The 26,015-nt window shown below is 36.1% G+C and overlaps 2 protein-coding genes across 3 annotated transcripts in view; one reads left to right on the top strand and one right to left on the bottom strand.

Annotated features, from left to right (window-relative positions):
- LOC117989586 (NADH dehydrogenase [ubiquinone] flavoprotein 2, mitochondrial-like) overlaps window positions 1-26,015 on the top strand; it is a 66,089-nt gene that overhangs the window by 22,034 nt on the left and 18,040 nt on the right. The gene's annotated exons all lie outside the window — the stretch shown is intronic.
- The window catches only part of LOC117988729 (succinate dehydrogenase [ubiquinone] cytochrome b small subunit, mitochondrial-like), a 126,192-nt gene continuing 123,780 nt past the window's right edge, over window positions 23,604-26,015 (bottom strand). For both annotated transcript variants that reach the window (XM_069503678.1, XM_034975908.2), the window contains exons 2-4: window positions 25,017-25,150; window positions 24,756-24,940; window positions 23,604-23,928 (exon numbers count right to left, since the gene is read on the bottom strand). In XM_069503678.1, coding sequence (XP_069359779.1) covers window positions 23,685-23,928; window positions 24,756-24,940; window positions 25,017-25,037 — 450 coding nt within the window. In that variant the 5' untranslated portion in view covers window positions 25,038-25,150 and the 3' untranslated portion in view covers window positions 23,604-23,684. The remainder of the gene's footprint in view (window positions 23,929-24,755; window positions 24,941-25,016; window positions 25,151-26,015) is intronic.

Genomic DNA, 26,015 nt, shown 5'->3' with positions numbered 1-26,015 from the left:
ATTTAAACATCTCTATGATTTAGACCAACCATTGTCTCTGAGTCAGTAAGACAGCATAATAGTTTTGTTTAAGTAGATAGATTTAAAGTCACACCGCACAAAACACTTTTTATCGACAGGTCAACAAGCACACTACGTATTCTACCTATTTCTATTCAATAGTTTGAAACACTTTTAAATATCAAAAACTTGAAATCGATTTAGTATCAATACCGCTTTACTGTTTAAAGAGGAGTTCTATGGCTCATTTGAAGCAAATTGCTCTATACAGCAAAAATCGGATGAAAATAATATGAATGAAAATAAAATAAAGTCTTAAAGTTTCTGCAATCACGTTTTGTAATGGCATGTTTAAAAAATTTCAACTCATTGTTACTTGAAAACTTTAATACTTTTATGAGGCAATCTTTTTTTTTTTAATCATACCTAGATAAAATATTTTGTAATATTTAGCAGTGGACCGCATATCTACTTATTTTCATTTAAGAATTAACTACATCTGGCTCGTTTCGCTTTGGCTTTAGTTATCTTCATTGTTGTGTATTAAATAGAATACAAAAACTTATCACAGAGATATCAACTCTACCTGTAAATGTTTATTATATTGAGTGAAAAAATATTATATTGCACAAAATTGGTTCAGGGCCCTGCCTCGATAGGTACTATCTAAATATATGAAAGGAAAAGGTGACTGACTGACTTACTGACTGATCTATCAACGCACAGCTCAAACTACTGGACGGCTCGGGCTGAAATTTGGCATGCAGATAGCTATTATGCATCCGCTAAGAAAGGATTTTTGAAAATTCAACCCCTAAGGGGGTGAAATAAGGGTTTGAAATTTGTGTAGTCCACGCGAAGTCGCGAGCATAAGCTAGTCGTATAATAACTGCATATAGTGTGACGTTGAAATCGCCTTCTCCTTTTACACGTTGAATTTAAATTAATAATAAATACCAGCGGCGTATATTTTTTGTAAATATAATTTTTTTGTGATAAGTTTTTTTTGAATGTATATACTATACACGCCGAAGTTTTAAATAAATGGGATAATACCAGCTACGAGCAAAATACGATTTGAATATTATTTAGAATGGTCCCAGCTTTATTGACCAAAACTATGATTCTAACTTTAGAATTAGGATAAGTATTCATCAAGCGGCAAGTTTCAATACTGAAAGCAGAGAATTGATTAGCTGTTCAGGTGTTTGGCTGTAACACGATTCATTTCAGTCGTTCAGCAATCAACATCAAACCGGTGTTTAGCCGCGATCCTTAATTACGCCGTGCCGGGGTAATCATTGACTGGAGCCCATCTGTGTAGCGCGCAATTATGCCTCGACTTTGATACTGATGCTATGACTGCTGTACCTTCACTAAAACGCAGTTAAGACAAACAAAGTTGGTTTTGAGTTACTGAACAACGTCCTATGAAGTTGACAATTCCAAAATACTCAGTAATCGTTTTTCTGTCTATCTGTTTAAACACGCATTAGGTAGGTACACAAAACCACTAGCTCAGAGTAAGGATAATATGGTATTAGGTACAACCCGTCAGAAATAACTGCAAACCTGGCTTAGTAACGTCATGCAATGTGCTTGCGTTGGCAACGGTACTAGCACTGGTACTGGCAACGGTACTGGTAGAACGTAATATTTATATACCCTAGGGGTACTGGATAAGCGAAAATGGGTGAGCTACGGGGTAGCGCGAGGGGAAGCGCATTCCAGTGAGATGCACAGATATTTCCGACGGGTTGCACATACAGAGGTTCGACGAAGCCTATAGACAGAGCGATCGTGCGGTATATGTCCGGGACAAAGAAGCGACCCGAACTGTCCTATGTAGTTAGGGCCTTCTACTGAAGAATGTTATGGCCGTCATTTACCACGCGGTCAAAGGTGTCGTAATAAGTACTGTGTCTTTCTTTATACTAGACTGATCTACTTGAACAGTCTCACCTATTTGAATATCTACTGCTCAGACTGTATACCCGGATACAGTCCCGGATTAAATAATAATAAATGATATCTTTATTGAGCAAAAAGATTTTTTACGTACTTACGTTTAAGTAATGTTGAGACTCCCTACAATAAGCAACAAAGAAAAAGGTGAACAAAATCAAGGCTTGAATGAGTGTTTTAGCACCCGCAGAAAAGCCTGTGCTACGATTAGCGTAGCCTTCCTTCGGATCCATACAAGTTTTAGAAAGTTTGATCCAATTTTTGGTCGAGTAAAGCAAAAGGAAAACGCTAGTAAAGAGCAAAATTGTCAACACATTATATTGCAATCGTATGTTTTATCGTCTGTAGTTTTCGAGCTCATGAATTAACGATTAAGTAGTTTTTAGAAACAAAACTTTACAGCAAAACTAAAAGTGTCAGCCAATGTGGCAGCTTCATTCTGTAAATTAGCATTCTATTTTTAGCTATATACCTTTCCACAGAAATCCATTTCAATATTTTCAGCGTCGTTGTTTCCAAACTATCTTTTTGCGCTTTGCTACCTTTTATTTAACGGACGACAAATGAGTTGATTTCACAGCTCTGATGTGTTCATTATGTCATCATCACGAGCACGTAGTAACCATTGATGAGAAATACTGTGATAAATTAATGATTTGGTTATTAAGAATCTCAATTAATTATTCTAATGGCAAGTTGGTTATAATAATAATTCATTATAATGGTGTTAGAGTTTAGACTACTCACTTATAAGCACTCAATCGGTCCCTATACATTCAAACAAATCCATAAAACTCATAGTTCCGTAAAAGTGCAACACCATTCGTTGTCATCATTCCGTTATACCTATAGAAATAGCGCATAACGAGTAGGTTTCTGCGTTATAGGAAGAGGACTCATAGTAGGAGGTAGGGGAGTGGTGCGGAGGAGTGACAGCTGTCAAAACTTGACGAATCACTGAGCTCTCGCATCACGTCATCGCCGCGGCCCCTCCCGCATTGCTTCACTACCGCAGGAACCTACTAAGTTGTGCGTTATGCCTGTCCCTATACATTGATATTGATAAACGTCATTAGAACATTACTCACAAAATTACATAAGTAACTAGATGATGCCCACGACTTCGTCCACGTGGACTTAGGTTTTTTAAAATCCCGTGAAAACTCTTTGATTTTCCAGAATAAAAGTTAGCATAAATCCTTCTCCGGGATGTAAGTTATCGCTGTACCAAATTTCGTCAAAATCGGTTGAACGGATGGGCCGTGGAAGGCTAGCAGACAGACAGACAGACGGACAGACAGACAGACAGACACACTTTCACATTTATTATAATAATAGTATGGATATGCATATGATTTATTATGGAAAAAGCTTGCGGGCGGCCCAGGTATTCGTAGACACGTAATAGGGATATTGGCACACGAGGCATAAAATAAGACTCAGGTGTAGTTGATAGCTTTTATCCGCCAAAACTGATAAAATATTTCCGATCGGACCCTCGCAATATATTTAGCTTACGGTGCAAATTAACAATATCAATAAATTGCTTTTATAGTTTTAGTTTCAGTGTAATATTATATGACAACTTTTTACTTTTTTATAAGATTTATTTTAATATACAAAATATTAATAAATTCTAAGTAGGAACTAACAACTTAAGAAGTGCAAAATTTCCCACATAATAATAGTTTTAAAGTCTTTAAGCTAAACGGCTTAGAAGGCGAACTTAAACCGGAGAGAGCATAGCTTCTAATCCTACTCGTTAAACTATAGTCGTATAGTTTATACCTAGCACAAGTTGTACGCTTGTTAAAGGGAAAAGGGAAATAATACCGGTGATTGCTCACTAGCTGAACCATACGGGGCAATAGTTTTCATACTAAATTTAAAATTTGAAAATTGTGATGACGGGCGTCCTCAGCAGGCACTTCTAGTGTCAAAAATATAAGAACCATTTGAAAAATCCTGTATATATATATATATACAAGTACCTTTATACAGCCCTGCACCTAGCCTAAAAACAACCTGAATAACTAGTACAAAAAAAGATAAAAACAATGCTCATTAGAATTCGGAAACAATTTCAACACAGAAACATAATATTAATAAGTAGTCTTATTTAGTAATTTAGTGCCTACATTCAATGAATTTAGTAGTCGGCATTGATTTCTTGTTTCCGCAGAACACACCGTCTTGCCCCACTTGTGTCTAATGGCATCCAATGACTAACTTGAAATGGTTTGTCTACCTTAGTGGAAGTCTCCTAATTTCAACGCAACATTTTCCGGTTTGCCATTTCAGCTTCTTGAGAGTATTCATTGTCAGTAAAGCTTTGAGACTGAATGAGCATTTTTGTTTATTATACCTAAGTAGTTATTTTAAGGATTTCATCATTTCTGGAGATTTCCAGTAGAACCACCAATTACTGGATAGTAAGCATATCTTTAATAGAACGGCAGGTGTTACCATTGTTCGCCAATACAATAAGCCTAGGGATGTTTTTTCTATACGACACGATTGACATTTGAGTGTCGTACTTTGTATTTATGCATTCGCTATCTCGCAGCGTATCGCGAATCACGGACATATTATTGTCACAAATAACCTAGACACTGCACCACAGTTCACGACAGTTATGCAGCATGGATCAAAATTTCAAAAAGCACGTCGTCGCGTCACTCGTGTGAATGTGTAGAGACAAGACTACAGTTAATTAGCCAGTGATGCTTGCTTCGCATCGTGACTACAAAAATCGTTTCCAATTTTTTTGTCGTGTCGTGTGGCGGTCCATGGAAAAAATTCTTAATTTACCAATAGCAATTTTCAGCGTATATTCAACTCCTGAATCCGTGAAGTTAAATGTACCGAAACAAAATCGTAGTAGGTACACTGATCTCCAAATTTATCTCCGCGTGCTCTCTATGCCTGCGCATTGAAAAATGAACTTTTATTACTAGCATAAATTTCCTTTTTAATCCTACATGCCTGGCTAGTTTTCGGTTGAATTTTAAGGTGTAACTGTACTTTAAGCTTCTAAATCCAGAATCGTTGAATTATTTAAGCGAAGATTTTCAATAGGTAAAACCCATTTACTCTGTATTTACGCATTCACCATACAGCGAATGCGCTTTATTTAATACAATAAGTATATGATTCTCCCTTAGTGCCTGAAGAAAAAAGTCTCTGATGATAGAACAGGTGATAGACCCTGAAATATGATCGCTAACTGATGAAAAAGCTCAGTTTCGGTCAGCAGGCAATGGAGAGCTGTATTTGTTTGATCTATCTCAACATGATCAGAAATAAGGAGATCTGTAGTAGAATCAACGTAAACGAGTCGCAACGCTTAAGTGCCAAGTGCCGTGGGGTAAAAAGCTCGGATCATTGAAGGACTTTGGGATTGAGGATGCTGGACACCCTGCACCAGAAAGCGCTGTGTTGGTAGATACCCCACTATGTGGAAAAATGACATCTGCCAGCGACATCAGTACCTATCACCAAACCATTGGAAAAAGGCAAATACCAACTTCACAAATCTCTTCAAAAGACATAAGCCCAGCCGTGGACTTCCATTGGTTGAGACCCTGACAACGATAACATGATTTTAAGCCAATAGATGTCACGCTCCAAGAGTTGGATACAATTTTGATAGCAATAAGTCAAACGTGAAAATATTTACTTTAATCTTAAATCTTTTCCTTTGGGTTTCAACTTCAATTCCATTAACTGCAATACCTTTTGAACTAGTTCGCAAACAGTGGACTGTATTTACTCAAAGGATAGCAACACCGGGCAGTGTGGTTAGCAAAGACTTTTAAAAGTACAGTACGCGACAGAAAATAATGTACCTTTAGAATGAGATAATGTAGAGCGTTGCCTCTGTCACTCATACCTAGGTATATGTGACGTCTCAACAACAGAGACAATGCTCTACAAAACCGCTAAGTATCTTTGTCTAAAAATCGATCTACATTATTTTCTGTCACGTACCTAGTGTTATTTTTTTTTGATCAACTTCATGACTGCAGAGTTACTTTCACTTGATTAACATTTTCTTGAATAACATTTTCATCATTTTATATTTGAATTCAGAATAACCATTTTAAACATTTTACAATATCATTATATTATATAATAGAATAAACAAAGTAAATTAATATTCACGTCATCACCAAAAGAAATGGTGCCTAATGACGCGCTATTGCCTCTCTGACATCGATGTATCGATCTTCTCTGGATAGCTAGACTAGCCGTTGAGCTAAATAAGAAAATGCAGAACGATATTTATTTTATGCTGCGGGTTCAATATATTACGCAATGGTGCTCCAGAGACGCGTTTAGCATTAAAAAAAATACAGAGACCATTTCCTTTTTGAAGAGGCATTATGTTTTCACAAGCGCGCTGCGTAACGCGGTATAATGACTTGAATACTTTAAAAATAGTTTATTCAGAAACATGCGATTTTATGTTTTAGTTTTATTTTTAGATTTATATTTCATAGGGGGTGAAACGGGCGTATAACATTTTTTTAACTTGAAACTATAGTAAAAGTACATAAATCTAATTTGTTGTTTTGGTTTAATGTCATTCAACTTTATGATGCAATCAGTGCTCATATTATAAATGCGAAAGTGTTTTTGTTTGTTGGTTTGTCAGTTAGTCTTTCAATGACGTCGCAACTGAGCAACGGATCGATGTGATTTTTTGCATGGGTATAGTTAAAGACCTTCGAGAGTGATATAGGCTACTTTTAACTCGGAAAATCAAAGAGTTCCAACGGGATTTTACAGGACCTAAATCCACGAGGACGAAGTCGCGGGCATCATCTAGTAGAATATAAAAGTTTACCTACATTATTACACAAAGGAACTCACACTTAGAAAAGTAAATGACTGGATAAAGACTCAAGTTAGAGGTCATAAATGACTCAAGAATTTTGTTCTAATATTTAACTTAACTATTGAATAACGGCTCCACTGTCCCATAAAAGCGAAGTAAAACGTAGGAGTTGAGGTCACATAGCTTACCTACCACCAAATCTAATAACGAGCTCTACTGTGACCTAAGTACACAAAATTATTACCGTTTTAAGTAAGATAAAACTATTCTCTTCATTTTAAATTACGTTCTTAGTTCATACAGCTTATTTAAGTGAGTATTTTCATGTCGCTAAAGGCAAGGAATTAGGATGGCATTACTATGGCGGCGTCATGACGTTGTACGAAGCAGCGTCATACTTATTTTGCTTACAGTACAGTATCGTAGAAATAATTCTTAGCAGTATTTTGAAGCCTTGCCCGTTGAAATACTGTTGTATCATTATCATAAGCTATAACCAAGCATAATCATTGGCAATCGGGGTATGAGGCGGGGGAACGCCCCGCACACCCGCACATCACCCGCACTATCTCGCACTTGATTAGCACGGGGACTGTGCGGCTGTGCGGTTGTGCGGGGAGATTGCAACATCGACCCGTCACGTACTTGTAATTATGGCTTAATGAGTATATACCCTGCTACGTTATGTAAGACAGATTGTGCAACCAAACGCTTCATTATCAAACTTGATAAACAATTATTATACTAACAAGTTGCATAAATATTTTATCTAACACATTCTAATTTGTAAATCAAATAAAACGTGATCAGTAGCGAACCAGTTACAGTTTGATACGCATTTCAATCTTGTACGCAAGCATACGCGAAATGAAATTATTAATTCCGTTTGCGAAGGAGATAATTTCGCAAAATGGTTGCGTTGTTTGACTTTAATTAATTCGAGGCTTGTCAACGACGAATGTAATTTCGGGGACGTGTCTGACTGAGGCATGTTCCGCGTTACCCGAAATACTTAATCGTTAACGTTCATTTGCTCTCAGTGATACATATGGGGCTTCAATTATTTCTATTTCCTAAGCTATCTATATCTTCGCCTTTATTTAAAAAGCTTTTAAGGCGATATGCGACCCAAAAGACACATTTCGGATGTTCAAAAAATCAATTTTTGGCCTCAAAAACTACAAATTTATTTATTTTTTATTATGAAAATTAAAGATATTCTTTAGTGAATTACGAGAGCCAAAATACGATTGGTACAATTTGGCTCGATACAAGAAATCGCCTTTTGGAGAAAAACCAGTTTTAATTGATTGATATAAAACCAATTTCAATAAAATTTCGTATTTACGTTCAACGTTTAATACACTATGGGATTACGGTATTATTTTATGGTAACAGAGCACCTACAATTTTAAATATAAATATTTACGTAAAGCACATGGTGGCTAACTACTGGCCTCATAAGAAAGCTCAGAGTCACACAGCGGGCGATGGAAAGAAGGCTTATAGTTTCTTTATGTGATCAAATTAGAAATAAGGAGATCCGTAGGATAACCAGAGTCACCGATATATAGCTCAACTAGGTTGCGAAGCTGAAGTGGAAATGGGCAGTACACTCAGTTTGAAAAACCCAGTGTCTGTTATTGGAGTCCCAAGGTGCTGGAATGGTGACCTCACACCGGAAAGCGCAGTATTGGCAGACCCTCCACTAAGTGGACAGATGACATGACTGATCAAATGAGTCGTAGGGAGCCGCTGAATTCAGGCGGCGCGACGTAAGATGAAAGAAGGCATGTGGATTGTGGAAGTCCTTACAAAAGACCTATCCAGCAGGGGACATCTATCGATGATGTATAAAAAATAGCCGTAAAAGATCGCACACTAGGTAGACAGACGATCCCAAGCGAGTCGCAGGGAGCTGCTGGACACAAGACGTGACAAAAGACTGTGATTTGTGAAAGTCTATGTAAGAAACCTATCTCCAGTCATGATCCATCGGTTGGTATAACAACAATAACAACTTACATAAAACAAAAATATAAGTATTTCAATTTTACATGGAACTGCAAAAAAATATCAGTTTACAATAACACAAAAAATGTTGAGGAAGAGTGAATTTTGGCAGATTTTTACACGTAGAAATCAATACGTTCCCAACGCACTGAGCCAAACGAAATCCGAGCCATATTTTATATAATCTGCGCTTTGCGCCACGTGATGGAAAATATTTATTCGCTCTTTTAAAATAATAATAATAGGTTCGATATTTATTTCTGTGCATGAATAAAATCTGAAATTGTATTGCGTATTGTACAAAACAAGTTAAGCGACGTTGCATTTCATTTTAAGGGTGGTTATTGAGTTTAAAATTTTTCATTAATATTTTCTTAAAAACACAAGGTATTTTATTACACGTGTTACACATATTTTTTAAATACTTAGGTTTAACTATCTTATAATACTTTTACTTTATTTTTTAAAGTTTACAGTAAAGAATATTTTACTTTAAATAAATACTCACTAAAAATGGGTCAAAGATGTAAACCTACTCTTAATGCTTGATGCAAACTACTACCATTACGGTATGTACTTTTTTTTACCTATTTATTAATATTATAGAAGGGCGTTTTATATTAGGGTAAGTACATAGGTACTGTGGCGGTTACCACAATAGAAACTAGATGGCGCTGTTCAATCGATGACGTAGTCCCGAACAAATGTACCGCCGATAGTAATCGCACTAACGGAGTTTTCTGCAATCTGGACTATATATAGAAGTTTCAAGACATAACCGTTGGCCCAGCTGGCGCTACCGAGCACAACCAACCGCTCGGTGGGAGATCTCCCCTTTGGTACGGTCGAGCCTGCACACCGCTCCCGTACATTGGTGACCCCGACGTGATCAAGAACGGTCGCACACCTCAACAACCGACGAAATCAAGAATGGTCGCACACTACAACAGCCGACGTCATCGAAGATCAAACGCACACCGCCGCACTCCGCACCGCACTCAACGTGATCAAGGGTGATCGCATACACCGCAACACCTTTGGATCACACACCGCAAGCCCGACGTCTCCTCCAACTCCAAGTCTACAGCAACAGCAATCACATCGAGGCCTGTAAGACGGATGTAGCACAGCTTCGGGGCACAATGGCTCTGCACTCCATCACCAGCTACAAGCGTCCTGGTCCACCGCTTCTCTGGATGGTTAGCGGCCACGCCTTCACGCTACAACGCCACCTCTCTTCACTGCTTCACACTACGCGTTCGTCTCGGAGGGGAGTGATGTGGCGGTTACCACAATAGAAACTAGATGGCGCTGTTCAATCGATGACGTAGTCCCGAACAAATGTACCGCCGATAGTAATCGCACTAACGGAGTTTTCTGCAATCTGGACTATATATAGAAGTTTCAAGACATAACCGTTGGCCCAGCTGGCGCTACCGAGCACAACCAACCGCTCGGTGGGAGATCTCCCCTTTGGTACGGTCGAGCCTGCACACCGCTCCCGTACAGTACATAGTCCAAATTTTTCCACTGGCAATTCACTTACAAGAACAGTCAAACTTTGTGCGCAATTAGCATTAATCAATATGCCGAGGAAACTATATCAATCCCGTTTCAGTTCCGCGGTCCGCCCTACCGCAAATTCTTCTACGCAAGTTGGGCGCCTGACAAATTGTCTACATCCTTTGTAACATCAGGACTGGGAAGTGACGTTCATTACTGTTCGACAAGTCACTTCTTTATTGTAACCCGAAATTCAATTAAGCTGGGAAGCAGATGTATGAAAGTTTAACAAAGCTTTTTTGGGTACTTAATCGATAAAGAGACGTTGAAGAAATTGATAAAGTACCTACTTATTTATTTATTTTTAAAATTTTGTTATATTTTGCTTAATTTACTTGTTACCACTAATTTAGAATGTTGATGTTAAATTCATGCTCACTTATGTTGTAAATTATGTGTGCAAATTTTAATAACTGTATATTTTTTTTATGTTACGCAGTTCTCATTATTTATTAGTCTTCTCAATATTTTTCGTGAAGTTGTATTAGGATTTAACTATTTTAAATGAATTTCCCATTAGTTTACCTTCACTGACAATGGATATTCAGTTGCAATGTGATAAATCTTTATAAGCGAACTTCCAGTCCACCATTTGGTTAGACCAAGGTGAAATGTATAGCCGTTGCGGTCAAATTGCTTACCTAGGACCGGATCCAATACTGAAGGTAGAGAATCATTCTCACCTGTAAATTTAGACTAATATAACACCAAAATAACATGAGGGCTATTAACTGTTTAATTTACTTTAGTTAACTAAAGTATCCAGCAAAGAAAAAGGAAAGTGAATATAAAGCAATAAAACAAACATTGTCAAATAATTTTTCTGTCGCTGAGTATATTTTTAAAATTTTAATTGTATCATTAATATTAAATAAGATTTATGGTTTATGAGACTAAATGATTTTTGTTTTTACCGCAAAATAACAGAACGTACCTACCTAACGTAATAATATTTTGCATGAAAAATATTCTACGAGCGAGTTTCACAGTTAAACGAATAAACGTTTTTCTTTGTCTTTCTTTGTTAGAAATTACACATTCTAACAAAGTGCTGGTAAACTTAGTTGAGTTTTTAATAGGGCAACTAGCGTCGCGCTTACTATAAGTTTATTGAATCTACCTACTACTAAACTGTTTTACCACATTATAATAAAGAGATTAAAAACGTTTCTAACTTACAAGAGAGTTAACGTACAATTAATTGAAATTCGTGTGATAATTAACAAGCTAATGCCCAGCACGTTATACATCTTGTTTCAAACACCACCTATTTTTCGTACTATGTCAGAAAAATTTGGGAAGGCTTCCAGACTATCACACGCACCTCATGAGCTTCTTCGATTATCCACACCGGTGAAACTCGCTGGTGAAGATGGCAACAATGAAAACGATGCGAGCATTACCGGATTTAACAATACCCAACCAACACTTCGAGGCTCTAAGCCAAGTTAGCAGGCCTTAGCCAAAACACGAGAACGTTACGGGGGAAGCGTTCTTCCCCGCGCCACACTCGAGCAGGGAAGCTGAGCCCATACATCCATCTGGACCTGGAAGGCTTTTAAAGGCTCCCATAGGTACTTTGCAAACAGTTTTCCTGTTTTTGATCAATTGCAGAACCTATAAGCAATTGGAAGACCCAATTGGCTGAAGTGGCACAGGATTGGAATGAGTGGTAGCTTCTAGTACCGGAAACCAAGGCGCTAGCAAAGTAAATAATTAAGTAATAACAGACTACCACGTTTGTGTTTTTTCTAATTCTGCCTGTATGCGTTGGTTCTGAGACAGACATAGCCTACCCGGCTGCAACACACCAGCACAGATTGTCATGTTTTTACAATGCTGTAAACAAAATATATCCCAGCCAAAAACAAGCTGCCCATTACCACGACCAAATACTTAATCAAAAGGGTGTTAAAGAGAAGAAGAATTCACAAACCATATTTCATGCTTTATGTCTTTATAAAGTTCTTCGATTTTCATCTTGCAGATGGTTTTATCAAAGACTATTGGGATTTTCAACTTCGAACATTAGTTCCTTTACTGGGAGCAATATTTTCCAATTTAAGTGACAAAGTGCACTTACAGCGGCTTGTCGGATACTAAAACTTTGCCATTTGATCGGCGTTTTCAGTAAAAGAAATCTAAGTGAAATTATTTTTAAGTTTGTGATGAAATTATACCTGATAGAAATCTTTTAATTATGTTGTCTTTTTGTCTTGCAATTAAAATAGACCTCTGATTTATTTCTGGTCTTTTCGAACATATCTTGGAGACCATCAAATTATAAAACGAACTTTTTTCAATTCATTGTCGATAGATCTTCTGTCCTTGCCGTTTATGTGTAGCTACATTAATTCTGCAACATTAGGATGGGGGAAAGAAACTTAAGTTTACAAAAGTGTATCTTTGTACATTTTTCAACATCTCATCAATCTGTCTAAATTTTTTGTACGACATACAAAACTATCAGTGAAGTCTTATTTCTAACTGCTCACAGTTTAGGTAGGCCACATAAACTTAGCTGATTCCTAGTAGACAGTACCCATGCAGTGTTAGTATTGAGGCATTGGAGCCGGGAGTTCACCTATTGCTGTAATTTCAGGAGAAGTTTGTTCATAAGCATCGGTCCAGAATAACTGGTTTTAAAATAGAAGTAAAGCTAAATAACTGTTTAGTTAAAAATACCAAAGTAAGACATTTTTGTTTATGGTGAGTAGAAAATAGGTGAGTAGTTATTATAGATGTAATACTTATGAGAAATATAATGGTGCACTACAGTAGAAGATATAGATATCCGAATAGAAGAAGAATGCTTTGCTTTCACATGTGGCTAAGCACCGACAAAAGCCAGCTGCGAGCCAGACTTACTTTTAAACCTACCAAGAATGCTTAACACTTAAACAGTTGCACCCTATTTTGTAACATACAGAGTTGAGAGATGGGGAATATTTGTCGGGCCCCAGATATCGGTCTTTTGGTTGCTTTTTTACCTTTTAGGACCTGCCTCATTTATCTCATTGGTCTAGTGACAAGCTTATTTGGCTGCAAATCACGAGGTTTCGGGTTCAAATCTCGGGTCGAACCAAAGTTATTGGAGTTATTGGGCGTATCTATAAAAAATACTCATTCGTAACCCGGAGTTGTGAAGTTGGTGGTATCACACTCCTGGACCTCAAGATTCACATAAAGCCGTTGGGTCTGATATCTCTCCGAGAGTGTTAGATTGCCGTCTCTCCGGACTATGACGCCCTTTCTCGCTCTTTACTACCCAGGCTCTGTAGAATATTGATCGGCATTGATTGCTGTGAACTTCAATAAAGTGTACGGAATATGGATGCGTATCGTGCTAGCTAATGAGTATAGTTAATACAATGAGTTGCTAAACTGAAAAACAATCGGTAAAACAATTTTATTGCAAGTTACTAAGAAAAACAAATCATTATTTGATGTTTTAAAGCGGAAAAAAGGTCTCGTTCTGCCCGACCCAGTCGTTTTTTGTTTCGGATGTTTGTTGTTGTCGCAGTTCACGTGTTAAATATAGGGCGCAGAGAAACACTGACATCTTTCCCACTGAGTTATTTTTAATGATGGAGACGTTCCATTTCGTACTGTCTCTTTTAAGTGTTATTATTTAGAGCTTACGCTCCCAGTTTTAGCGTTTGTAGATAACTGTTGCAATTGGAAAACGAAAACTATTCGCCAAGTTTGTTGTTTTTGTATAATTATGTACCTATACTTACTTATATTTAAATATGTAAATAAAAATAGTTTATTTCAAATAACTTAAGTTAACAGTAACACAAGGAGATTAAAGCCTTCTTTTAGGTGTAAGAGAATTAAGAGAGCTGTATCAGAAGGCTTCGCTCTTCCATAAAAATATTGGCATGAGTGAACATGTGTGAGTGTGTGTGTGTGTGTGTGTGTGGTGTGTGTGTGTGTGTGTGTGTGTGTGTGTGTGTGTGTGTGTGGGTGTGTGTGTGTGTGAGTGCCTACTATGTAGGTATCTAATCTAATAAAACATTTTGGGATTCATAGTGTATCACTTCTGAATAAAATTTATTCGGACGTGATCCAGTAACTGTTCTTAGGATTTTATAGGTAAAGCTGCATAAAACTACAGCTGAAGAAACAAACGATTTATACTTGAGTTCTAAAGAGAGTGAAAAATGTATTTTCTTTCACAAAGCGCAAAGGTAAAGAACATGAAATATAGTGTGGATTCCGTTCGGCTCACCGTGCGTTGGGAGACTATACGTATCGGTTTTCGTGACTCGAAAATAAAAGCTTAACTTTAAATGCGAGGTACAGATAGAGAGAAGCAATGTTTGAACTTTTAAAACAATATTAATACTAATAATAAGTAGGAGATTATCTATAAATTATATTATTACAGTAGCCAAGTAGTATATTTCCTGCAGGGTATTGGCTATTTACTGAGATAACTAATAAGTGTTAGTAGTAAGCTTCATCATCATCATGATCAACCTGATGACTTCGTCCGTGTGGACTACACAAATTTGAAAGCCCTATTTTACGCTCCTTAGGAGTTGAATTTTCAATAATCCATTCTTAGCGGATGTCTACGTCATAACAGCGATCTACATACCAAATTTCAGCCCGATCCGTTCAGTAGTTTGAGCTGTGCGTTGATAGATCAGTCAATCAGTCAGTCAGTCAGTCACCCTTTCCTTTTATATATTTAGATATAAATACTTACTTACTGAATTATTTATTATTAAGAATCTGTACCTTTTGTATTATACTATTATTAACAGCTATCTCTTTAAGCCTACTTATTAAAGGAATTTACGTAACATGGGATATACGCAAATCCCTGTGGCTAGAGTAGAGATTCTATGACTACCAAGGCATGTACGTCTACCTAATCAAGTAAATGTTTCCAAATCAACGATCCGAATAAATCGATACGACCAGTTACGAAGTTATAGGTTTGTGGCCGTACGTATTTCGAGACTGGGCGCTCCAGATTTGAAAATAAATATTTCTGCATCTCGATTTGCTGGACATTTCATACCTTCTCAATTCAATATTTCTGACCGAAGAGTAGCGAATACTCTACTTTGGTGTATTTGCACATCATTCGTTCTTCTGATAGTCTGTTTGTCAATCCGTCATTCGAGACTCTATAATCTCTAGAAATAAGAAATTGAAGTTGAATAATGTTATATATGTCTAGCATAAAGCCTAAAATGTCAGTGAAAAAATTCGTGTATGATTTAAAAGCGGTGGCTTGAACTAATATCTAGTTAACTAACTTTAATCAGAGCACTGAACTTTAAAAAACTGCTTCGGAAATAAACGATTTGGGGAGCTATTTTTTGTTATAAATCTACCTATTTTGTGCGCGGACCTATTTTATTTTCTGTGGCATTCAATCAATTATCAGATAAAATATAATAATATTATATAGTATTTAATCGAAATCCAAATTGAATTACCCCTACTAATTATTATTAGATAAGGCTAGCTTTAAAATAATTGTAATAAAATAAATAAAATAAAAAGACTTAGTGAAAAACGTTTATTACAAAAATTTAAAAGCATGTTAAAAACTTTTGAACACTTGGCAATGAACTCACCTTACCCAAATAGTACCTTACGTACGTACATTAGGTAGATAGAAGCTAGAAGCCATAAAGTCGTACATTTCTAGAGCAATAATAATTTTATGAGGCAAGTCTAGTGTTTTCTTGGCAAAACACAATGTGAATCTCTTATGCATTGCAAGACGTGATGAATGCTCAACTGTTAAGTTCATAGTTTACGAAAAAACGTACAAAGTATTCTGTGAAGGAATTGTAGTGATTAAAAAATACAATGAATGCTCTAAATTTGAGTTTTTCATGTACAATTAGGTATCTATATAGAATAAATAAATTATTAAATCTTACCCTTTTTTGAGAAGTGTCTTAATTTGATCCTAAAAAGATAATAAACTACCAAAAAATTTTATTCGATCGATAAGTGCAATAAAAATGCATTTAGATTTCGCATTATCTTTGATCACTTATATAAATCTACAGATACTATTTATAAAAGACACTTTAACAAACGAGCAATTTCAAAAAAGTACATTTGTACGGTACTTTTGAAGAAGTTTCATTTGCATTTATATTAGCAGCGAGCGCCAGCACATGCAGAGAGAATACCTCGCTCAGTTACTATGAAAATAATTCCCTAAGAAATAATATTAAGAAATGCTTAGGATTATATTTTTACGATGCATAAATAACAATAATTACATACTTAAATGTGTTTTAATGGGTATATGTCTTAAGAAAATTTTAGTTATTTATTATAATGAACCTGGGCAATTGAAATCACTGCTAATATTATAAATATGAAAGTGTGTCTGTCTGCTATCTGACTGTCTACCCATTTAATTGATTTGAACAACATTTAGGTACAGAGATAGCTTGCATTCCTGGGGAGTTGGATCCACCAGAACATTGCTAGGATAATAAATAATAATAACATCCTGGCTATGGCCTCGTTCTTATATTAAATCCATTCTATTTATATACTAGCTTATGCCTGTGACTTCCCGTGGATTCACAAATTTCAAACCCCTACTTTACCCCCTCTGGGGGAGAATTTCCAAAAATTCTTTCTTAGCGGATGTCTACGTCATAAGGTACGTCACTAGGTATCTGCATGCCAAACAGCCCGATCCGTGCAGTAGTTTGAGTCAGTCAGTAAGCTTTTCTTTTTATACTATATAATAGTATATTCAACACATATTTCTCGACCACATTTATTGGACTTTGTCTCAAGCATATATCGCTTCAGTGATTTATTTCTCACCTTGCCGTTTCACGTGATATAGACGGCTCGGCATCACCTGACACAAAGGGTGAAATTGCTTGAAGGGTAATCTACCTGGCTGTTGTGCGTGCGTTGACCGCGTTTGACGCCTCCGTGGTTACGCGACACTTTCAAAGAATCCTGTTTCCCATTGTTTTTGCGAAATACTTTTAGCATCAGGAACTCTTTAGCGCTACTTCGCAGGTAGAGAGGTTTTCGCACCTTTTATCGAAAGTTAAGGAAAAAAAACAGGAATTTTACAATGTTTTTAACGACACATTGAAAACACTGCGAATTGCACATTTCATTGATTATGATATTAAAATATAGGAAACTAGATGATACCCGCGACTTCGTCCGCGTGGATTGAGGTTTTTCAAAATTCCGTGGGAACTCTTTAATTTTCCAGGATAAAAATAGCCCATGTCCTTCTCCGGGATGTAAGCTAACCTAATTTCATCAAAATCGGTTAAACTGTTAGGCCGTGAAAGGCTAGCAGACAGACAGACAGACAGGTAGATAGATAGACACACTTTCGCATTTATAATATTAGTATAGACTAACTGATGCCCGCGACTTTGTCCGCGACTATTTAGGTTTTTAATAAAAATCGAGATAAAGAGTAGCCTATGTAATTCTACAATCTAAGGGGTTTTAGCTATATCCATGCAAAAAATCTCGCCAACAAACAAAAACACTTTTGATAGGACTTCATTTATTTTTGAAATCCGGATTCATAACCGCTAACGTTAAAGCAAGTTCAATGTAAGAACTAATTTAATGTTTTTTTCGGACTCTACGGAATGATTCAAAAATGTAATGAAGTCAATAGTTCAAGTCTTTGTATTTCTGTAGACGACCCCATATCGAGTATCTTTTATTAATGCCACATAAAAAGCCAGTGCCTATATAGCAAATATTTTATGTCCAGATCGGATATTGGAAATCAACCCGCGAACACTGGTATAAAAGCCCAAATATAAATCTTCTTTGACCTATCATCACGGTTTGTTTGTTTATTTTTGTAAAAGGGCTTATATATAAAAGGCAGAATAAATGGACGGAAACTTTATTTCTAACGGATGGGAACTTATAAACTTTTACGCAACAAATAAATCATCATCATCATGATCAACCCATCATTACTGAGCGTGGGTCTCTTCTCAGATTGAGAAGACCTATAGTCCGCCACGCTGGCCAAGTGCAGATTGGCAGACTTCACACACCTTTGAGAACATTATTGAGAATTCTCAGGCATGCATGTTTACGATGTTTTCCTTCGCCGATCATGCAAGTGATATTTAATTTCTTAAAAGGCACTATCTCCTAAAAATTAGAGGTGCTTGCTCGGGATCAAACACCTAATCTCCCGAATTGGAGGCAGACGTCTTAACCACAAGATCATTTCGCCTCTATATTATCATCATCATGATCTCTCCCATGGCCGGCTCACTACAGCACGCGTTTCCTCTCCGTCCTATAACCATTAGGCTATCATGGCTTTATATGGCTCACAAATAAATAGTAAGTAATTATTATAATAAAATCTGCTGTCACTAAGAATCCTTTGATCTAACGGTGCATCCACACCACATAATAACATTTGTGGAGCAACATTGTGCAACACGGTAATATTAGGTAACAATCTGTAACTTTTGTGGCCACATATATGAACAATGAATAACTTTTTGTTGCCTGATGTTGCTGAGTAACATTTGGAAACGTTGCTCCACAAATGTTATTCTGTGGTGTGGATGCACCGTAACGATTTCAAAGTAGTGCTAATAGAAAAGCTACATAAATATGTAGCTTTTCTCTACATCTGATTGCGCTTCTGTGAATGAACTTCTTAGAATGTGGACGTCGCGTATGGGATACGTGTACGTTTGACTTTCTAAGCAAAAATTTTTCTCCTCCACAAAACTCCGGCTGAGCTTTCAATTGCCAACAAGATGGTGTAGTTGTATTGTTACATATTATAACTTTTTATGATTTGAAAAGAGCAACTGCTGAGTTTCATGCCGGCTTTTCTTAGTAGAATCTGTATTCCAAACCGGTGGTTGAATCACAGACGTAGTATAAGAGACACTAGTAGTCCTACACGAAATACATAAATTTTGAAGCTTTGCACTTGCACTTGCCCGCGAATTTGCGGCTGTGCGAATTCCCCGTGACTTATAGAAACTATGATGCTACAGGCTACATAATATGATTTTTAATATTATGTAGCCTGTAGCACTTGGGAATAATGTAGATACTTATCTATCTGTGAAAGAGTTTTTAGAATCGGATAATTATCCGACTCAGAACTCAGAAATTTTACCTCTTTATTGTATATGTTATAGAATATTACGAGCTGGCAACTGTAATTTTTAAGTCATATCAAACGCTAACAAAAAGGTCTGAAGTGACCCAGCATTAAAGTCAACTTATGATAGAGCGTGATAAATTACGAACGACCCACAGCCGCTTACTTTTTATTAAATTCCGGGTTTGGCTTCAATTGTGGTAACAAATTCGCAAAAAAAACTTCCTTAATGTGATATACCGTCTAAAACTTATTAATCGCAACTAAGGTAAACATAGCGACGATTTTTTTATCAATTCCGGTTTCAAGCTGGACAGATCTAATGATAAAAATAATCTTATTTTAGAGATCAGTCTTTTATTTTTGAAGTCAATGTAGAGTTAAGATATGCTAGTGTGACAAAGTTGTTCGGAGCATTTAGCGGTACTAAAAATCTGTCATTTAGTATGGACGAGCAATCCAACAAAACAAGAAGAAGAAGAAACAATAATTTAAAACATTAGGTATACTTCTGCATCACACAAATTTAGCAGATTAAAGTTACTCAGGCGCTACTTTTTACGGTTCCGTACCTCAAAAGGAAAAACGGAACCCTTATAGGATCACTTTGTTGTCTGTCTGTCTGTCTGTCGGTCTGTCAAGAAACCTACAGGGTACTTCCCGTTGACCTAGAATCATGAAATTTGGCAGGTAGGTAATATAAGGTCTTATAGCAGACATTAGTGGAAAAATATGATAACCGTGAATTTGTGGTCAAATCACAAAAAAAAGTGTTCTTAACAAAAAAATAGTATTTTCAACTTATAAAGTAAGATTACTATACCAAGTGGGGTATCATGTGAAAGGGCTTTACTTGTACATTTTAAAACAGATTTTTATTTATTTTTATGCATCATAGTTTTTGAATTATCGTACAAAATGTCGAAAAAATACTACTGTAGTACGGAACTCTAGTTGCGCGAGCCTGACTCGCACTTGGCCGGTTTTTTTAACACGGAAACATTACTCAGGCACAATCAAGGACAAAGTGTACTGGTAAACCTATTCATTGATGTAGGAGGAATCTGCCTAAAATTATACTACCACTACCAGTCGTAATAATTAAAATAATTAAATTAATTGCAAATAACAAAAAATATCTGGTACGCTAGAGTAAATACTCAACTATTCGAACCATCTACAGATATTTCTGAATCACGCGACTTGAATAAGAACGCCGCGCCGTAGAGCCTGTAGACGAGCTACGAAGCTTTTGCCGTAACGTATCTCGTAGACGTAGACGTAAACCAATATTTGTACAGCACTCTTACGTTGCGCTCATCACGTTTATGTACTGCTTTATATGCCTCGATAATGGATGTATACTATCTGATATTTAGTTATCTGTATAAAAAGAAAAGCTGGCTGACCGACTGACTGACTGATTAATCTATCAACACACAGCTCAAACTACTGGATGGATTGGGCTGAAATTTGACATGCAGATATCTACTATGATTGTAATACGAATTGTCAGTTTACGTAGCATGTTCATATTAGCTGTAACATAAAAATGCAACTCCTCAATATATCGAAGTAGGTTGCCTGCACATCGGATTGAATGAGAGGTGATGCAAAATTATGTAGGTTACGTAGTTAAGCAATAAGATTAAAATAATAGTATGTAAGATTTCTTTATATTCTTTATATTATATAGTATTGTTAGTCCATAAGCGAGAGTAGATCATAAGCCGGCTCTGAATAAACATCTTTCACCGTTGCCGCATTTAATTATTACCTACGGCCACAACATATCTCATGATGTAGACATCCGCTAAAAAAGGATTTTTGAAAATTCAACCTCTAAGGGGATAAATGAGGGGTTTCAAATTTGTGTAGTCCACGCAGACGAAGTCGCGGGAAAAGCTATTCTAGGTAAATGAAGTTGTTTGCTATTAAAAAAAATCCCTGGACAATAGATTACAATCTATTTTCTGTAGTAAAAGAAATGAATATCTCTATATATAAAAATGAATCCCTGAATGTGTTGCTGAACGCAAATATCGAGAACAGCTGAACCGATTTCGCTAATTCTTTTTTATAATATTCCTTGAAGTACGAGGATGGTTCTTAAGGGAAAAAAATTAAAGTATTAAAAAGAAATTAAAGAATCGACTGTTAGGCGGTACGAAGTTCGCCGGGTCAGCTAGTTTTCTTCTATGTATAAAAATGAATCGCTAAATGTGTTGCTGATCGCAAATCTCGAAAACAGCTGAACCGATTTCGCTAATTTATTTTAATAATATTCCTTGAAGTACGAGAATGGTTCTTACGGAAATAAAAATTAAAAAAATTGCTGGAAAAAGAATCGACTGTTAGGCAGTACGTAGTTTCAGATAATTATGAATCTTTAAAACGTAAAATGGATCGTGATACGAACGAACGAACTGTTTATCCAAATAAAAGCGCATCATAATATTATATCATAATTATGTAGCTACATCGCAAAAAATATACACAACTTTCCATAAGCAGTGACTGTCAAAGCAAAAATGTGAATAATTTTTTTATTAAATGAAACGAGTACCGCAAATTTTTAAACAATTCAGGCCTTCCTTTAAGCTCCGGCCACCTTTTATTTTTAATACAAATCGCGCAAATTGCTGGCGTAACAGCGGCGATTAATAAAACAAACATAAAACGAACGAAAAACCAATTATTATAATATTTCTGTGACACAATTCCGTTTTCTTATAAATTCCCATTCACTTTTGGCGATATTGGAGTTCTATTTTTGGAGTTCCGTACTTAGAAAGTGCCATCGGGATTCTGTTAGCCTCCGCTGTCCGTACGTCTACCTGTCAACTGACTGTATCTCATGAACTGTAATCAGCTGAATGTTGAAATTGTTAGTGTCTAGGTATACAACAAATAATAAAAAACTGGTCAAGTCAGAGTCAGACTTGCCCGCAAAAGGTTCCATACCATTGTACAAGAAATAACACTGTTTAATTATTATTATTTTCAATTTACATGGTGGCTATTTTGAAATGTTTATTATTTGTTGTAGCGGCAACAGAAGTACACATTCTGTGAAAATTTCAGCTCTCTACCTATTACTGTTCACGAGATACAACCCGCTGACACAGACGGACGGACAGACGGACAGCGGAGTCTGTAATGGGGTCCTATTGGCACCCTAAAACCAAGTTAGCGAATTCCGAAATTATTACCATGCAAAATAAAAAGTTTTTAATGTTACGTACTTAGTGTTAAATCTTGTCGAACGGAAGCCTTGGTGTGCGAGTCCAAATCAAACTTGACCGATTTTTTTTTCTTTCAATTCATTTCAAATTATTAAAATCCCCGCTCGCACCGAACGTTAACTGTTTGCGATAAACTTTTTTGATATTACTCAGCACCCGGTGCACGTAAATCTGCCCTAACAGTGGTCTTTGTAACTTTTTCAATTTAACAGGTTAGGATAAATCGTTCATTCTTTTTATTTGAACATAGAACTGATATAAACTCTGCCAAAGTTTAGGCAGGGCGGTCTATTGTTTGTTCGCGTTAACTTTGAAAATCTTTTACCTCGAAAGATGGAAGTATATGAATAGGAGTTTTGTTTCCTTATGACACCGATAAAACTTTTGCCGTTTGCATTTTAATAACATTTGGAAACTATCACATAGGCAGGTACTTTGCAATTCAATTAGATTTGGGATGCTTGTTAAATTTAGTGTAACTCATCTTAGTTTTCTTATTATAGGGTTCAATCACATAATAAAGTAGAATCGTCATGATGTATGCCTATATCTACTGATGTCAGTACTATACTAATGAGCATAGTCGATATGGTTCTCTATCCTCCAGTAAAACTAAACATTCAAATAAAACATCCAATTAGTAATAAAATATTCAGTATATAATTTATTTCGAGTCTAAATTTAAAACACGTGTCACTTATGTAGATTTTAAAATTAACTTTTCTTCTACACCAAAACAAACCATGGCCACTCATTAAACATTCAAAACACTAACACTATCTTATAATCAATATAATATAATATTTAATCAATAGTTTATTATAATTATATTGTGGTCTGCATTACAATATATTACCAAGAACTTTTATTAAAAGTAAAGCTGTAGCGTGAAAAAAATTAGTTATTAATCATTAGTACGCTAAGGTTAATCACAGTTCCTCAAACCCCCTGGCCCCACGCCCTTCCTAGGTGGTGTATCTGCTGGCTTTCTCATGTTTCTCCAAATTCTCCAAAAACCTCTGCACATGCCGATATCATTGAAAATCAGAAACAATAAACCCCCAAGCATGAGTGCTGTAATTCCATATACAACTCCCATAGCAATTTTAGGCAGCGTAGGTCCAAATAATAGGACTCTGACGTACTCCACAACACAAGCCTCCAATCCCCTGAAATAAAATAATATTTTAAATGAGTTCTAATTGACAATGTTCATTATGCTTTTGCCTTGTCAACTCTATTAATTACGTAGGTATAATCTACGACTGCAAGCTCATTTTCCTATAATATTCCACTTTTGTGCAGAAAACCCCATGAAGTATGAGTGCGGAACCTTCTGTCTTCTGAAGCAGAATCTAGCCCACTTTAGCTTTATGTACCTTGCGTTTGATCCATTAGCTAATTATAGCTTCTTAAGATGTTGATGGAAACGTTTCAATATAAAAATTAAATAATATGATAGAACCTTTTACTACCTTAGATGGCCTGGAAGAGATCAGTTTAGTGATAAAATCACTGTTTATTTTAGAATACTATATTTTCTGTACTTTTATTCTTTACTAGCTTATACCCGCGACTTCGTCCGCGTGGACTACACAAATTTTAAACCCCTATTTTAAGGGTTGATCTTTAACTATGAGATTTTAACATGAGCTCTATAAAATATGTCATACTGCTTATTGCAAAAATATTAACTACAAAACTTCTTTATAGACACTTCAAAACTGACAGACTATCATACAAACTTCAAACCCTTATTTTGCATTTTGAAGAAACCTTTCTTAGCGGACGCCTACTTATAATAGCTATCTGCATGCCGAACTTCAGCGAGATCCGTCCAGTAGTTTGAGCTGTGCGCTGATAGATCAGTCAGTCAGTCAGTCAGTCAGTCACCTTTTCCTTTTATATATATAGATAATTTAAGCAAATAGTGGTTTATATAAATAAATACGTGAATAATAACACTACTAGATAACGGTACAATCAAAAATCTTACCAATGTGTATGAGCTGTTATCAGAATAGCCAGAATGGTGTCGAAAAGCTTATTAGGAATTAATAATCCTAAAGGAATAAAGGCGACAAGACACGCTGTTGTACCCTTTTCAACTATCCATAGTTTTGCGTGATCATGAGGTTTTTCTTCGTGTCTTCGGATTATTGATGTACTGAATGATTTGACCTGGATAACCATGATTACGAGTAAGTACTTCAAAAAATATTTTTAAATTATCAAAATACTTAGAAATATTACTTACAGGGTTGTAGATAGAAATCATTTTTGACCGTGCCAACGTAGACTTGAACAAAGGTTTATTTGAAAGGGCACGGGTCTTTATAGTAGGCACTAATGCCACACGTGATTGTTGATATAAAAACGTGCTGATTATTCCTGAAAAGAAAAAGTAAGAACTAAAACTTTTTTATTTCCAAAAATTCAGTGAAGTATAGCGATAGTATAACGAGTTATGAATCAGTTAGTCAGTTACTACTATAGTTATTATATTTTCTGACTAATCGGAGCGTGCGATTATTCAGCTGCCCACTCTACGGTTCATCATCATCATCATCAATCAATAGACGTCTCTACGGTTAGTTCATTATTATTAAAGTTGACTCGCCGGTGCAATCACCATAAACCTTTTAAAGTTTTTTTATATTATAATAAAGTCTGCGACTTAATGAGAAAACACGGGTGTTACTCCATAAGCTTTGGTATTTTTGCAAACGCATCCGCATTTTAACGTAAACAAGCCCTAAATTGTTCTGTAATGAAAAACTAAACATCCGTAGACATTCCAACAAGCATAATTAAGGAGTTATAATATTTAAAGCTAGACGTTGATGAGAAAATAGACAGGATTCCCAAGACTATGCAGCTTGCAATGTGGCGGCTTTAACGACCCAATTCATTGTGTTCTGAGCTAGGTCAGTACATATTTATTACTAAGAGAAGCTGGTAAAGCTACCTCAAAACCACTGGGTTTATCTATGTGCCAAACTGGATCATTCTTAGCAATATTAACATCTACAAAGAGCGTAGCGAAACCAATAATTATTAATCTATGATCTACAAATTGTTTTCTCTCTCACTGACAGCATAAAATCTCTTTCCACTATTTGGTTTAAAAATTAACGTGAAATAGGAATATGAGAAAGATTAGGATATGAGAGATTACCTGGTCGCCAGAAACACAAATAAAGTGCCATAATACTGTTTATTTAAGCATTTAGCATAAATATTGGTTCGTATAAAA

The sequence above is a fragment of the Maniola hyperantus genome, chromosome 2 (assembly GCF_902806685.2).
Source record: "Maniola hyperantus chromosome 2, iAphHyp1.2, whole genome shotgun sequence".
In the NCBI taxonomy this organism is placed as follows: Eukaryota; Metazoa; Arthropoda; class Insecta; order Lepidoptera; family Nymphalidae; genus Maniola; species Maniola hyperantus.
This window is presented reverse-complemented; position numbering and strand designations above follow the sequence as displayed.